The sequence below is a fragment of the Gekko japonicus genome, unplaced genomic scaffold (genome assembly GCF_001447785.1).
Source record: "Gekko japonicus isolate JY-2015 unplaced genomic scaffold, Gekko_japonicus_V1.1 scaffold3166, whole genome shotgun sequence".
In the NCBI taxonomy this organism is placed as follows: Eukaryota; Metazoa; Chordata; class Lepidosauria; order Squamata; family Gekkonidae; genus Gekko; species Gekko japonicus.
In genome coordinates this window covers 119,078-133,097 of record NW_015162570.1, presented here as the reverse complement: position 1 = coordinate 133,097, position 14,020 = coordinate 119,078, and the positions used below count along the sequence as shown (strand labels likewise).

Genomic DNA, 14,020 nt, shown 5'->3' with positions numbered 1-14,020 from the left:
GAAGAGATTGGATTTGTAACCTGCCCTTCACTACCCGAAGGAGTCTCAGAGCGGCTTACAAACTCCTTTCCCTTCCCCTCCCCACAACAGACACCCTGTGAGGTAAAAGAAGAAGAAGAAGAAGAGATTGGATTTATACCCCGCCCTTCACTACCCGAAGGAGTCTCAGAGCGGCTTACAAACTCCTTTCCCTTCCCCTCCCCACAACAGACACCTGTGAGGTAGGTGGGGCTGAGAGAACTCTTGACAGAAACTGCTCTTTTTCAAGAACAGCTCTTATCAGAACTACGGCTTTGGGCTGAGAGAGCTCTTGACAGAAACTGCTCTTTTTCGAGGACAGCTGTGCCAGAGCTTGTGACTGACCCAAGGTCACATCAGCAGGTGCAAGTGGAGGAGTGGGGAATCAAACCCGGTTCTCCCAGATTAGAGTCCGCACAGTTAACCACTACACCAAACTGGCTCAGAGGTGCTTAGCCCCTTCCCTCCCTCGTCCTGCCGCTTACCTTCCCGTCAGTCTGTACGTTGTTTTTTTTCCCCCTCAGCCAGGCTCTGATACCAGAAATCAGCCCTGCTGGGAGAAAAATTCCCTGGGGACAGAGTTGTGGAGAGGTAAACAGTGGGTGACAGGGCTGCGGTGGCTCAAGTGGACAAGAAGCTTGGCAGTTCGAGACCTGAGTGCCGCGTGACGGAGTGAGCTCCCATCTCTGGCCCCAGCTCCTGCCAACCTAGCAGTTCGAAAGCAAGAAATCGCAAGTAGATAAATAGGTACCGCTTTGGTAGGAAGGTAATAGCGTTCCATGCGCCTCGGTGTTTAGTCATGCCGGCCACATGACCACAGAAACATCTTCGGACTGCGCTGGCTCTTTGGCTTGGAAACAAAGATGAGCACCACCTCCTAGAGTTGGATTCGACTGGCTTTCAAGCCAGGGAAACCTTTACCTTTAAACAGTGGGTGAAGGAAAGGTTCGGCTCTCCTATTGCTCTTTAAATCTCACGTATCTCCTACTTCATAAGGCAGACCTGAAGGGCCAAAATCAACCACCAATGGATGTACAGCATATGCAGGTATGCAAATCACCAAAAAAAAACCCTGTACAAATAAAGTATTAGACAACAAATAGTGTTCTTAAAATGAATTAGTATTTTCTTTTACAGTCCTTTTTCACTGAAGTTATCAACCGCTCCTTGTTTGTCTCCAAACACAGTCACAAATGAAGCGGCTACGAGTTGTCTAGGTCACCGTCCGTTTCCTCTGACTTCTTCAGGCTGCTGTCTCAATGGTGGAGCCCCAAAACCTCTAGAGCAGGGGTGTCGAACTCATTTGTTATGAGGGCCAGATCTGACACAAATGAGACCTTGTTGGGCTGGGCCGTGTGTGTAATGAAATGTAATGCCAGGTAGCAGAGACAGGGGGTCATTTCGAGCGGGAACGAGCCGGAACGGCATTCCGAGAGTAACAAGCCCAGGAGTAGGGAACGCAGGCATGCTTGCATACCTGTCCTTTGCTTCCCCAACCAGCCTGTGGCGTCGGGTTGGCTGGGGAAGGGAAAGGCAGGCAGGCAGACATGTCTCCTTTTCCCCCTGAGCCTCTCCGCTTTTGCGGAGAAACTCGGGGAGGTGGGGGGGATTTAAACATGCCTGCCCTTTGTCAGGGGGTGTGGCATATGCAAATGAGTTATGCAAATAAGCTCCTGCAGCTCTTTTTGTACGAAATGACCCCTGAGTGGAGATATAAACTTTATAAAGAGAGAGAAACGCAAAGATTTTTTTTTTTTACTTAAAATAGAAACATGGTTAAAACGTTAGCTCTGTAAGCTGCAAACCTACTTTTGATTTATTGACATTCACCACAGAAATCTCAAGCTCAGAGTTCTGAGTCTAGGGCCCAGGTTAAAACATGAAATCACGGAGTGATTAAGAGAGTCTGGTGGAGCAAGCTATGATGCAGCAACAGCAGCAGCAGAATTGAAAGCAGGAGATGGCCAATTCCACTGCAGGCCTGATGGAAACCCCACGGGGGCCTGACCCAGCCCCCGGGCCACATGTTTGACACCCCTGCTCTAGAAGTTAACTCTCAGTCTATTTTGCTTCAGTTTGGTTCTCTTGCTGGGCTCATTTTAAGGACACTGTTTGTCGTCTAATACTTTATTTGTATAGGGTTTTTTTGGTGGTTTGCAGACCTGAAGGGCCAGCTGCCGCTGTGTTTAGTTCAGCTCTAAGGAGAAGGGGAAATGCTCTGGATGGTGATGCAAATTTTGTATTCCGGCCCAATAGAAAAGGATACATCTGCTACACCCAACAGCTAAGAGTACTGTTCAATAATGCATGCTTGTTCTGACATCAATAAAACATGGGGTCAAAAAAGGCCTGTTCAGACTATTTAATTACAAAATATGAACACTCACGGACAAGCGAGAATTGGTTCCATCGAGCTTAAAAAGAAGGGCGATTCTGCCGTGGCTTTTCCCTCCGTTGTTTTAGCAAACTCACATTGGAACAGAAATTCCCCTCTGCATTGCATGTCGCTTTCACTTGTGAAGCGAATGCCATACGCAGAACCAGCCCATCTGCTGAGCCCACGGCTCTCTCTCTTGTTCAGACCTCCTCCCCTCAATATACCCTTTTCCTTCCAAAGCCTTACCTTGCATGATTCACATGCATCCATGGCAACCAGGCAGCCCCCGCCCTGTTCCCGCAGCAGTCAAGCAGAAAAATCGCTAGACAAAATAAAAGGCTTGTAATCTGAACAACCACAGGTCACCGAAGTCTCTCAAATGCCTGGTCTTCTTCTCATGACTCACAAAGCAAGACAAAGGTCACCCATCACACCAGAGTTCTCTGGGAGAGAGGAAACTAGTGTTAAATTGGTTAAAGTCTATATGGTAAATATTCACCCGTTCATAGATTCAATGCCCATTGCAGGACAGAGTTACTGAGAGATCCTAGTCTTTTAGTCCAGAACAGGGATATATGGGGAGAAACTGTGGCTCAGTTGCAGAGCCTCTGCTTGGCATGCAGAAGGTCTCAGGTTCAATCCCCTGCCTCTCCAGTTAAAAGGACCAGGCAGGAGGTGGTGAGAAAGACCTTGACCGGAGACCCTGGCTCAGTGGCAGAGCCTCTGCTTGGCATGCAGAAGGTCCCAGGTTCAATCCCCTGCCTCTCCAGTTAAAAGGACCAGGCAGGAGGTGGTGAGAAAGACCTTGACCGGAGACCCTGGCTCAGTGGCAGAGCCTCTGCTTGGCATGCAGAAGGTCCCAGGTTTGGTCCCGGTCTCAGCATCTCCAGTTAAAAAGGATCTGTTAGTAGGTGATGGGAAAGACTTCCGCCACTGCCAATCTGAGTAGACAATACTGACCTTGATGGCCTGATGGCCTGATTAAGTATAGCTTCATCTGTGTTTATGTATGAAGCTCTGCTTTAGCAGAGGGGCTGTGGCTTAGTGGAAGACCCTCTGCTTGGCATGTAGAAGGTCCCAGGTTCGTTCCCTGGCATCTCCAGAAGAAGAAGAGAAGAAGAGAAGAGACTGGATTTATACCCTGCCCTTCACTTGGGGTCTCAGAGCAGCTTACGGTCTCCTTTCCCTTCCCCTCCCCACAACAGACAGCCTGTGAGGTAGTTGGGACCGAGAGAGCTCTTTCGAGAACTGCTAATGAGAGAACAGCTCTAAAAGAACTTGTGACTGACCCAAGGTCACACCAACAGCTGCTTGTGGAGGAGTGGGGAATCAAACCCAGTTCTCCCAGATTAGTGTCCGCGCTCCTAACCAGTACACCAAACCGGCTCTCTTAAAAAGGATCAGTTAGTAGGTGATGGGAAAGACCTCTGCCTGAGACCCTAGAGAGCTGCGGCCAGTCTGAGTAGTCAAGCCTGACCCTGACGGTTCATGTCTGTGAACTTTACCGTTCTGATTCTCGCAACGGGAATGGATGTCGTTGGGAGAAATCAGAGAAGGGGGCCCGCCTTGAGTCTGCTTTCGTTTCCTTCAGCCTCCAGAGAAAGAAGGGGGCCTGCCCCGCCAGGTCGGCAACAAGACAGAGTGTTCGCTGCTGGGCTTCGTGGTCAACCTGAGGCGGGACTACCAGTCAGTGCGTGACCAGATCCCTGAGGAGAAGCTCTACAAGGTCTACACCTTTAATTCTGTCCGCAAGTCCATGAGCACCGTCACTTGCATGCCTGACGGCGGCTACCGTCTCTTCAGCAAAGGTGCCTCCGAAATCGTCCTTAAAAAGTGAGTCTGCTTCCCTCATTGTGTGAAACGATGGCAACCGCCACCCCCGGCCCCAGGATCAGGTGGCTCGTAGGTCTCGCTGCACAACTTGCAGCATGGGCCCTTGCGTGCCGCCTCTGTAAACCCTTTTCTGCTGCCAGTTGCTAACAGATTTCCATCACATTTGCAAATGAGGTTGAGCTGGATTTTTTTTTTCTTTTGAACTCTGTTCTCCTGTCCTCAGGGGCTTCTGATTGGCTGCAGTACACTGTTAAAAAGTCTGCCGTGCTTCTGAAAGCATTGCCTCCCCTCCCCCAATTTCCAGTGCTTTTTATTCTGTTTTTTTCTCAACAGTTCTAACTTTTGCGGTATAACAATATATCAATACACTGACATGGTGGCAGCACTCAGACATAAAAATCAAGTGTGCTGCTAACGTATATCGGTATATTGCGAAAGTTAGAGCTGTTTCAAAAGAAACTGGAATAGCACACTGAAAATGGACGGGGGGAGCAGGAAAGGTGGCCCAGTTTGAAATGGACTGAGCGCTTTAGATATGGTTCATAAACGTACGTAAATGCTGTTTGGAATTTTCATCTCCAAATCACTGTACGTAGAATCACAGCAGCAACCGATAACAACCAGCTTAAAATGACAATGAGGGCCAAAAAATAATACCTTATCATCTGTATAACACTCACATTATCTCAACAATCTTTATAGCAACTCTCTGTGTTGAGTCTGTGGTCCTTTCCGCACTAGACCTTAAATCCTGGTTCAACCCTGTCCCCGAACTTACATTCTACACTAAACACATGTTCACCCCTGTAATTATCTCGGGGTATTTTTACATTCTACACTACACTCGAGTTCACCCCTGTAATTATCTCGGGGTATTTTTACATTCTACACTACACTCGAGTTAACCCCTGTAATTATCTCGGGGTATTTTTACATTCTACACTACACTCGAGTTCACCCCTGTAATTATCTCGGGGTATTTTTACATTCTACACTACACTCGAGTTCACCCCTGTAATTATCTCGGGGTATTTTTACATTCTACACTACACTCGAGTTCACCCCGTAATTATCTCGGGGGGTATTTCTTGTTTCCACATTACCTTGAGGTCACCCCGGTTTCGCCCCACACTTGTCCCGGGATAAACGGATGCTGTTGTCCTTTCCGCACTTGGATCTCATCTCTAGTTTTCTCAGAGTTCAACTCGAACACAATACCTTGCATTTATCCCTGGTTATAACACCATCTGTTTATCCCAGGACAAGTGTGAGGCAAAACTGGGGTGACCTCAAGGTAATGTGGAAACAAAAAATACCCCAAGATAATCACAGTGGTGAACTTGAGTGTAGTGTAGAATGTAAGTTCGGGGACAGGGTTGAACCAGGATTTACAGTCTAGTCTGGAAAGGACCATTATAACCAGGGATAAATGCAAGGTATTGTGTCCCGAGTTGAACTCTGATAAAACCAGGGATGAGATCCAAGTGCGGAAAGGACCAGTGTTGCAGCTCAGGAGTGTGGTGCAATGAAAAGGGTGGCTTATCTCAGGTGCCATGTGCCCCCGATCACATGATCCCAGGACATGTGGAGCCCTAGACTGCAGCAAATGGCCATTGCTGTTTTCAGTCTAGAAAATGGCACTGGAAGAAAGGCGGAAGTCTCCCTCCCATTGCATAGCACTCCCGAGTTGCATCGAATGTCGGGCCGCTTTCAAAGGTGAGTCCCCCGAAGGTACGAGTGACTGTGCGTCGTGTTGGGGGTCCCCAACTTGACTCGCATCACTCATCTCATGTAAATTTTATTATTGTTGTTGTTGTTGTTGTTATAATTTATTAGATTTCTGAATCGCCCAACCCTGCGAGCAGGCTCTGGGCGATTTACAGCATTAAAACAGGTAAAATATAACCAGCATAATATTTATTTATTTATTTATTTAATTTATACCCTGCCATCCCGGCTGAAGCAGGCTCAGGGCAGCTTACGAGGCCGCTGGCACCATAAAAACTTTAAAGACAATAAAAGCAAATTAAAATCACAGAAACAAGTTCCAAAGGCGCTACATCTATACGGTGGCAAAGACTCTCGGTGTCATCTTGTTACCAGTTTCCAGCTTTATGGATGTGGGGACTACAGCTAAGAGTTTTTGGGATCGGGGGGGGTTCATCACCCATAAATTCATTTGCTCTGTGGCCCTCCTTCCTGAGCCAAGACAAAAATCTGTGAGCCGGAGGCTAAAAAACTGTGAGCTAGCTCACACTAACTCAGCTTAGATGGGACACATCACCTGATTTCCGTTGTAGGGGAAATAGGAGGTTCCTCCTCTCGGTGAACATTCAATCAATTCTGAGGGGAGCCCAGTGTTTCAATAAGAAATCAGAAAGAGGCTCAGCAAGAGACTGGCAAGGAAGGCCCAAAAGGATCGCAGGCAAATAAAAGCATAGGGAAGGAACACGAGGAGGACCCTGCTTGTCCACAACCAGTGTTCCCTCTAAGCTGAATGGGAACAGTAAGCAGACAACTTGGCACGGCTTCATTGATCTCCGTCTGTTTCCCCCTCTGTATTTATCACCTCGCCGTGAATTACTTGGCTCAGGCAACTAATGACCGCTGAGGCAAGTACTGACACAGGAAAACCTGCATACCAGATTGAATGAAAACAGATATTCCGAGGCAAGGAGGAACCAGGTCGAGTGCTGAGGAAATATGGAGCGAATGTCAGGTGCAGAATGGACCCATGTCAGCTCACCGGGTGCCTCCTCCTTCGATGCCGCGGGTGGCAGTGATGTGGAAGGAGGCAATGGATGCGCCAATGTTCATCGTTGCCCCCTCTGGCTGGGTCAGAACTGAGCGGCCCTTGTAGGTGCTGGCTTGTAGCTCTGCAGGTGCCACTCACTTCGACTTGTGCAAGGGCCGTTTTCACTTCCCGGTCTGCCCCGATTACTGGTGTGCCTCCTTTCCGCTGTTTCAGGTGCACAAACATCCTAAATAGCAATGGGGAGTTGCGCAGCTTCCGGCCCCGGGACCGAGATGAAATGGTGAAGAAAGTGATCGAGCCCATGGCGTGCAACGGGCTGCGGACCATCTGCATCGCATACCGCGACTTCCCGGCAGGCAAAGAGCCAGAATGGGACAACGAGAACGAGATTGTGATAGACTTGACCTGCATTGCTGTGGTGGGGATTGAGGACCCCGTGAGGCCGGAGGTAACGATATGCCACATTAAAAAAAAAATCCTATCTTTTTTATGAGGAGCTAAGGGAAGTCTGTGTTCCTCTGTTTTATCCTCACAACAATCCTGTGAAGAAGGTTAGGCTGAGAGTTAAGAGGAGAAGAGACGGGATTTATACCCCGCCCTTCACTACCCGAAGGAGTCTCAGAGCGGCTTACAAACTCCTTTCCCTTCCCCTCCCCACAACAGGCACCCTGTGAGGTAAAAGAAGAAGAAGAAGAAGATATTGGATTTATACCCCACCCTTCACTCCCCAAAGGAGTCTCAGAGCGGCTTACAAACTCCTTCCCTTCCCCACAACAGGCACCCTGTGAGGTAAAAGAAGAAGAAGAAGAGATTGGATTTATACCCCGCCCTTCACTACCCAAAGGAGTCTCAGAGCAGCTGACAAACTCCTTTCCCTTCCCCTCCCCACAACAGGCACGCTGTGAGGTAAAAGAAGAAGAAGATGAGATTGGATTTATATCCTGCCCTTCACTACCCCCAAAGGAGTCTCAGAGCGGCTGACAAACTCCTTTCCTTTCCCCTCCCCACAACAGACACCCTGTGAGGTAAAAGAAGAAGAAGAAGAAATTGGATGTATACCCCGCCCTTCACTACCCAGAGGTGTCTCAGAGCAGCTGACAAACTCCTCTCCCCCTCCCCACAACAGACACTCTGTGAGGGAAGTGGGGCTGAGGGAGCTCTTTTGAGGACAGTCCTTGAGAGAACGGCTATGAGAGAACTTGTGACTGACCCGAGGTCACACCAGCAACTGCACCAAACTGACCACTACACCAAAGTGGTCCAAGGGTCACCCAGAAAGCTTCAAGGCAAATCTGTTTATATATTTATCTATTATTTATTAACAGGATTTTTACCCTCGTCTTTCTGCCCCCATAGGGCCACCAAAGTGGCTAACAAAATATACCATTAAAATATCATCTCCAAAGCCATTAAAAGCAGGCAAAGTGAAGATCTGAACCAGCGTGGTACAGTGGTTGAGAGCGTCAGACTCTAATATAGAGCCCGGGTTTGATTCCCCGCTCCTCCTCCGCATGGAGCCAGCTGGGTGACCTTGGGCCAGTCACAGTTCTCTCAGAACTCTCTCAGCCCCACCTGCCTCACAGGGTGCCTGTTGTGGGGAGAGGAAAGGAAGGCGATTGTACACTGCTCCGAGACTCCTTCGGGTAGTGAATGTTGGGGTACAAAATCCAATCTCTTCTTCTTCTTCTTCTTGGGTCAGTCCCAGTTCCCTCAGAGCTGTTCTCTCAGGAGCAGTCCTCGAAAGAGCTCTCTCAGCCCCACCTACCTCACAGGGTGTCTGTTGTGGGGAAGGGAAGGGAAAGGAGTTTGTAAGTCGCTCTGAGACTCCTTTGGGTAGAGAAAAGCAGGGTATAAAAACCAACTATTTTGTTCCCTTTCTTTCTTGAATCCTTCTTGGACAAACCAGTGTGCCCCAATAGCTCTGCAGCTGATTAACTCACAGTGCAGTTTAAACCAAAGGGCTTAGACTGGACTAGTTCTGCCCAGGGTTTTACTCTAAGGTGCCTTTTTCTGCAAGCAAAACCCTGCCTTCACTTGAATGTATGATACTGCACAGGCATTACCTGAGAGAGAAGGGTCGAATATGCATTTGCATTTTTAAATCAGTTTCGTGCTGCTGTGACGCCATCTTTCTCTATGCTTGTTTGAATGTTGTTTGGAGAACATTCCTTTAAAGCAGTGCAGAGGCGCCATGCCAGTGGCGCCGCCACGAGCGGGCGATAAACATATGCAGTCATGCAAAAGTATGCTAGCGCTGTTGAGGTGTGAAAACGAAACCAAATGTAGACAGCTTTTTTGAAGACAGAGTCAGAAGGCTGGGACACCGGTGGGAAAGACAAATGCAGATTCACTCCCCTCGGACTTTAGGTCGAACCCCTTTTCTGTGATTGTCCCAGAGTTGGGACAGACAAGACCCCTGGATCTAGGGTCGCCAGGTGTCACAGCTTTTCCCCGGTGGGGGGAGCGTTCCAGGAGGGGGAGGGGCCATCCCCGACGCAATGACGTCATGCAGAGTGACGTTGTCATGTCAGGGATGCAGCGCCACGTGCACACGCCTCCCCCTATCCCCCAACCATTTAAAGGGAACCTTCCCTTTAAAATCAGGTTCCGTTTTACCAGTCGGTGTTGAAGATCATTGGAATGCTTGATTGATACCTGGGAGAGGCGTCTGGCTGTTATTCTTTCCCCAGTGGGCATCTTCTCTGCTGCAGTCACTTTCTGTTTGGAGGTCTACAGACACTATCTATGTATGGAATTACAGGGGAGCCTACTGTTGGTTTTGAATATGGATATGTTAAGAGAGCCAGTTTGGTGTGAGGGCCAGTTTGGTGTAGTGGTTCAGCGCGAGGACTCTAATCTGGGAGAACCGGGTTTGATTCCCCACTCCTCCACTTGCAGCTGCTGGATGACCTTGGGCAAGCCCTAGTTCTGTCAGAGCTGTCCTTGAAAGGGCAGTTCTTGAAAGAGCTCTCTCAGCCTCACCTGCCTCACAGGGTGTCTGTTGTGGGGAGGGGAAGAGAAAGGAGTTTGTAAGCCGCTCTGAGACTCCCCTGGGTAGTGAAGGGCGGTGTATAAATCCAATCTCCTCCTCCTCTTCTTCTTCTTTTTCTCTGTGTTTAATTGTCATGAGTAATCTGATGGGTCAGTGTCTATACACTCTATTGGGTTGTGACCACTAATAAATCCAATCTCCTCGTCCTCCTCTTCTTCTTTTTCTCTGTGTTTAATTGTCATGAGTAATCTGATGGGTCAGTGTCTATACACTCTATTGGGTTGTGACCACTAATAAATCCAATCTCCTCGTCCTCCTCTTCTTCTTTTTCTCTGTGTTTAATTGTCATGAGTAATCTGATGGGTCAGTGTCTATACACTCTATTGGGTTGTGACCACTAATAAATCCAATCTCCTCGTCCTCCTCTTCTTCTTTTTCTCTGTGTTTAATTGTCATGAGTAATCTGATGGGTCAGTGTCTATACACTCTATTGGGTTGTGACCACTAATAAATCCAATCTCCTCCTCCTCCTCCTCCTCCTCTTCTTCTTTTTATCTGTGTTTAATTGTCATGAGTAATCTGATGGGTCAATGTCTATACACTCCATTGGGTTGTGACCACTAATCCTTCTTGGTATTTCAATGAATGCAATATATAGTTTTGAACATAGTTGTGAACTGTAGGTGGTCTTCGCTTGGTGGGTGTTGTTTGTGGCTACTGTCTTTGGCACCACCGGGAGGTTTGCAGCCCCGTGGTCAAGACATGGCCGGTGTCTTTGGGCAGTGCTCGTTAATATCTAAGGAGCCAGAGGAGCTCCTGAATTAGATTTCCAGTGGTCAGGTTGGCTGGTGTTTGGAACGGGGTCTTTTCCTTGATGGCTCCCACTTTCTGGGACTGCCTGTCCCAGGAAGGGCACCGTGTCCTCTCGCTTCAGGCCTCCCAGAATCAACTGGAATCCATCTTGTTCCAGAAAGCCTGTAACTGTTTTATCCCTTCCTGAGCTAAGACAAAAACGTGTGAGCCAGAGGCTAAAAATCTGTGAGCTAGCTCACACTTACTCAGCTTAGAGGGAACACTGCACTCACAAGTTCTTTCAGAGCTGTTCTCTCAGGAGCAGCCCTCGAAAGAGCTCTCTCAGCCCCACCTACCTCACAGGCAATGTTCCCTCTAAGTCTTGTGAGCAAGAATTCTACTTTGTGAGCTCCTGGCATTAAAGTTGCGAGCGAGCAGTTTGGCTGCTGCATACATTCGCTCGCTCTGAAGCCCTCCTTCCTGAGCTAAGATAAAAATGTCTGAGCCAGAGGCTAAAAAACTGTGAGCTAGCTCACACTAACTCAGCTTAGAGGGAACACTGCATGTGTGGGGGAAACAGAAAACTCAAGATTTCTGAGCAGGGCCAGTCCCAGATTTGGGAGGGGGGGGCGCCCTGGGCAGAGAGTTCTCGGGGGATCCTTCCCACCCACTCATCCGAGTCTCACTTCCTGTCTGTACATTAGAGTTGTCAGGCACCCTGGTAGCCAGTGATCCCTCTAAGCTGAGTCGGTGTGCGCTAGCTCACACTTTTTAAGCCTCCGGCTCACACGTTTTTGTTTCAGCTCAGGAAGGATGGCCCCAGAGCAAACTGATTTATGCAGGAGCCAAATCACTCGCTCACAACCAGTGTTCCCTCTAAGCTGAGTTAGGGTGAGCTAGCTCATGGTTTTCTAGCCTCCGGCTCACACATTTTCGACTTTGCTCAGGAAAGGATGGCTCCAGAGCAAACTAATTGATGCGGTAGCCAAATCGCTCACTCACAACTTTAATGCCCATAGTTCACAAAGTAGGACTCCACAGCTTAGAGGGATGGTTGCCTGGGACCCCACCTCCAGGCCGTCCCGTCCCCCCTGATTAACTGGCTGACAGGAGGACTTACCAGGAGGAGGGAGAGGGACTACGTTGCCAGCGACATGGCAACGTCTGCACCAGAACTGGTGGTGTCACGTCAGTGTCAGGCCCATAGCCAGGATTTTGTGGCTTGTGGGGCAAAACATTTTCTGGTAGGGCTAGCGAGGCTGCCATTATTTTCACGTCAGCTCCAATCTGCCCCCAAGCCTGCCCGCTGGCGGCACCCCTATTCGTCTCAAAAAATCTTCTCAAAAAAAATCTTGTGGGGCTGGCCCTTTAAGAAACGGGGCAGAGCCCCCAGTAGCCCCACCGTAGCTACAGGCCAGCAGCAGCACCCAGGCAGCTAGGGGGTGCGAAATGTTACTCCCGGGTACCTCCTGGTGTGACGTCGCATGCTGGGGGCGGGGCCACAGCCATTTGAGGGGAAAACAGAGTTTTCGCGTCGAAAATCGGGTCGCCAAAGCGGGGGATTCCCCGCCCCCCGGGCCCATTTGGCAACCCTACAGGCAGCACTCTGGTACTTGGGCAAAAACTCTATGGTGGAAGCCATTTTTTACCATAGAGTTTCCCCCCAAATACCACAGCCTCGCCATGATGTCACAGTGTGATGACATCACTTCTGGCACACGCAGGAAGTGACCTAGCCATGTCGCCGCCGGCAACGTCGCCTGGGCCTCCCTTCGGCTCCTGCTAAGGCCCGCCCCTGTCTCCTGCCGGTTGCCAGGAGGGACCTAGCAACACTACTCTGCATCCTTTCTCTGCCCCGCTCACAGGCCCGCCCTCTGCTCATGCTCACAGACAACTGTGCTGCCCACAGCCCTTGTCCTGATGGCCCTGGGCAGCGTGTGCAGATGGACCAAGGGGTGGCGAAGTGCTTGTAAGTGAGCTGGCAGGAAAAGGGAATTTTTGAGGGGGTGGGCCCTGCCGCAAGAGAAGAGAAGAAGAAGAGATTGGATTTATACCCCACCCTTCACTACCCGAAGGAGTCTCAGAGCAGCTTACAATCTCCTTTCCCTTCCCCTCCCCACAACAGACACCCTGGGAGGCAGGTGGGGCTGAGGGAGCTCTGACAGAAACTGCTCTTTTAAAGAACAGCTCTGACAGAACTGTGGCTTGCCCAATGTCATCCAGCAGCTGCGAGTGGAGGAGTGGGGAAGAAAAAGAAGAAGAAGAGATTGGATTTATACCCTGCACTATAAGTGAGCTGGCAGGAAAAGGGCATTTTTGAGGGGGTGGGCCCTGATGCAAGAGAAGAGAAGAAGAAGAGATTGGATTTATACCCCGCCCTTCACTACCCAATGGAGTCTCAGAGCGGCTTACAAATTCCTTTCCCTTCCCCTCCCCACAACAGACACCCTGGGAGGCAGGTGGGGCTGAGGGAGCTCTGACAGAAACTGCTCTTTTAAAGAACAGCTCTGACAGAACTGTGGCTTGCCCAAGATCATCCAGCAGGTCCAAGTGGAGGAGTGGGGAATCAAACCCGGTTCTCCCAGCTTAACCACAACAGCAGACTAGCTCTGCCAGAAGCCCTGAGCCCTGGCGGCTGCCCTGCCTGAGGGGATGTTGACGCCGGCCCTGTTCCTAACAATCCCAATCTAATTCAACACCAGCTGGCCGATTTGGTCTTTGGGGGGGAAGGAGATTTTGCAAGCGCGCTGAATCGTAGAGCGGCGCCCGTTCAACGCGCCGTCTGTCTCTTCCGCAGGTGCCAGAAGCCATCCGCAAATGCCAGCGCGCTGGCATCACTGTCCGCATGGTGACGGGGGACAACATCAACACGGCCCGGGCCATCGCTGCCAAGTGCGGCATCATCCAGCCAGGGGAAGATTTCTTGTGCCTGGAGGGAAAGGAGTTCAACCGGCGGATCCGCAACGAAAAGGGGGAGGTAAGCACTCGGACCGATTCCGCAAAAGCGCTGGTTGCGCCCTCGGTGTCCCGTTTTCCCCGGTTGTATTTTATTTTTATTTTTTTAATGTATTTATTTATTTATGATTTCGATTTGTATCCTGCCTAGCCACAGGACTGGCTCAAGGCGGCTAACAACATTTACAACACCGATTTCCCACAAGCGCTGCTCCACGCTCTTCTTCCCTTTTGCCCCATGGTACGTGTCAATTTCACACAAGCTGCTGTGCAGCCGCATTTCCCCCCCCCCCCCCAC

General features: G+C 49.8%; 1 protein-coding gene across 1 annotated transcript in view; it reads left to right on the top strand.

Moving 5' to 3' along the window:
* The window catches only part of LOC107106293 (plasma membrane calcium-transporting ATPase 3-like), a 126,056-nt gene that overhangs the window by 40,427 nt on the left and 71,609 nt on the right, over nucleotides 1-14,020 (top strand). Inside the window, 3 exon segments of the mRNA XM_015406421.1 lie at nucleotides 3,987-4,228; nucleotides 7,197-7,431; nucleotides 13,565-13,744. Of these exon segments, the coding sequence (XP_015261907.1) occupies nucleotides 3,987-4,228; nucleotides 7,197-7,431; nucleotides 13,565-13,744 (657 nt within the window).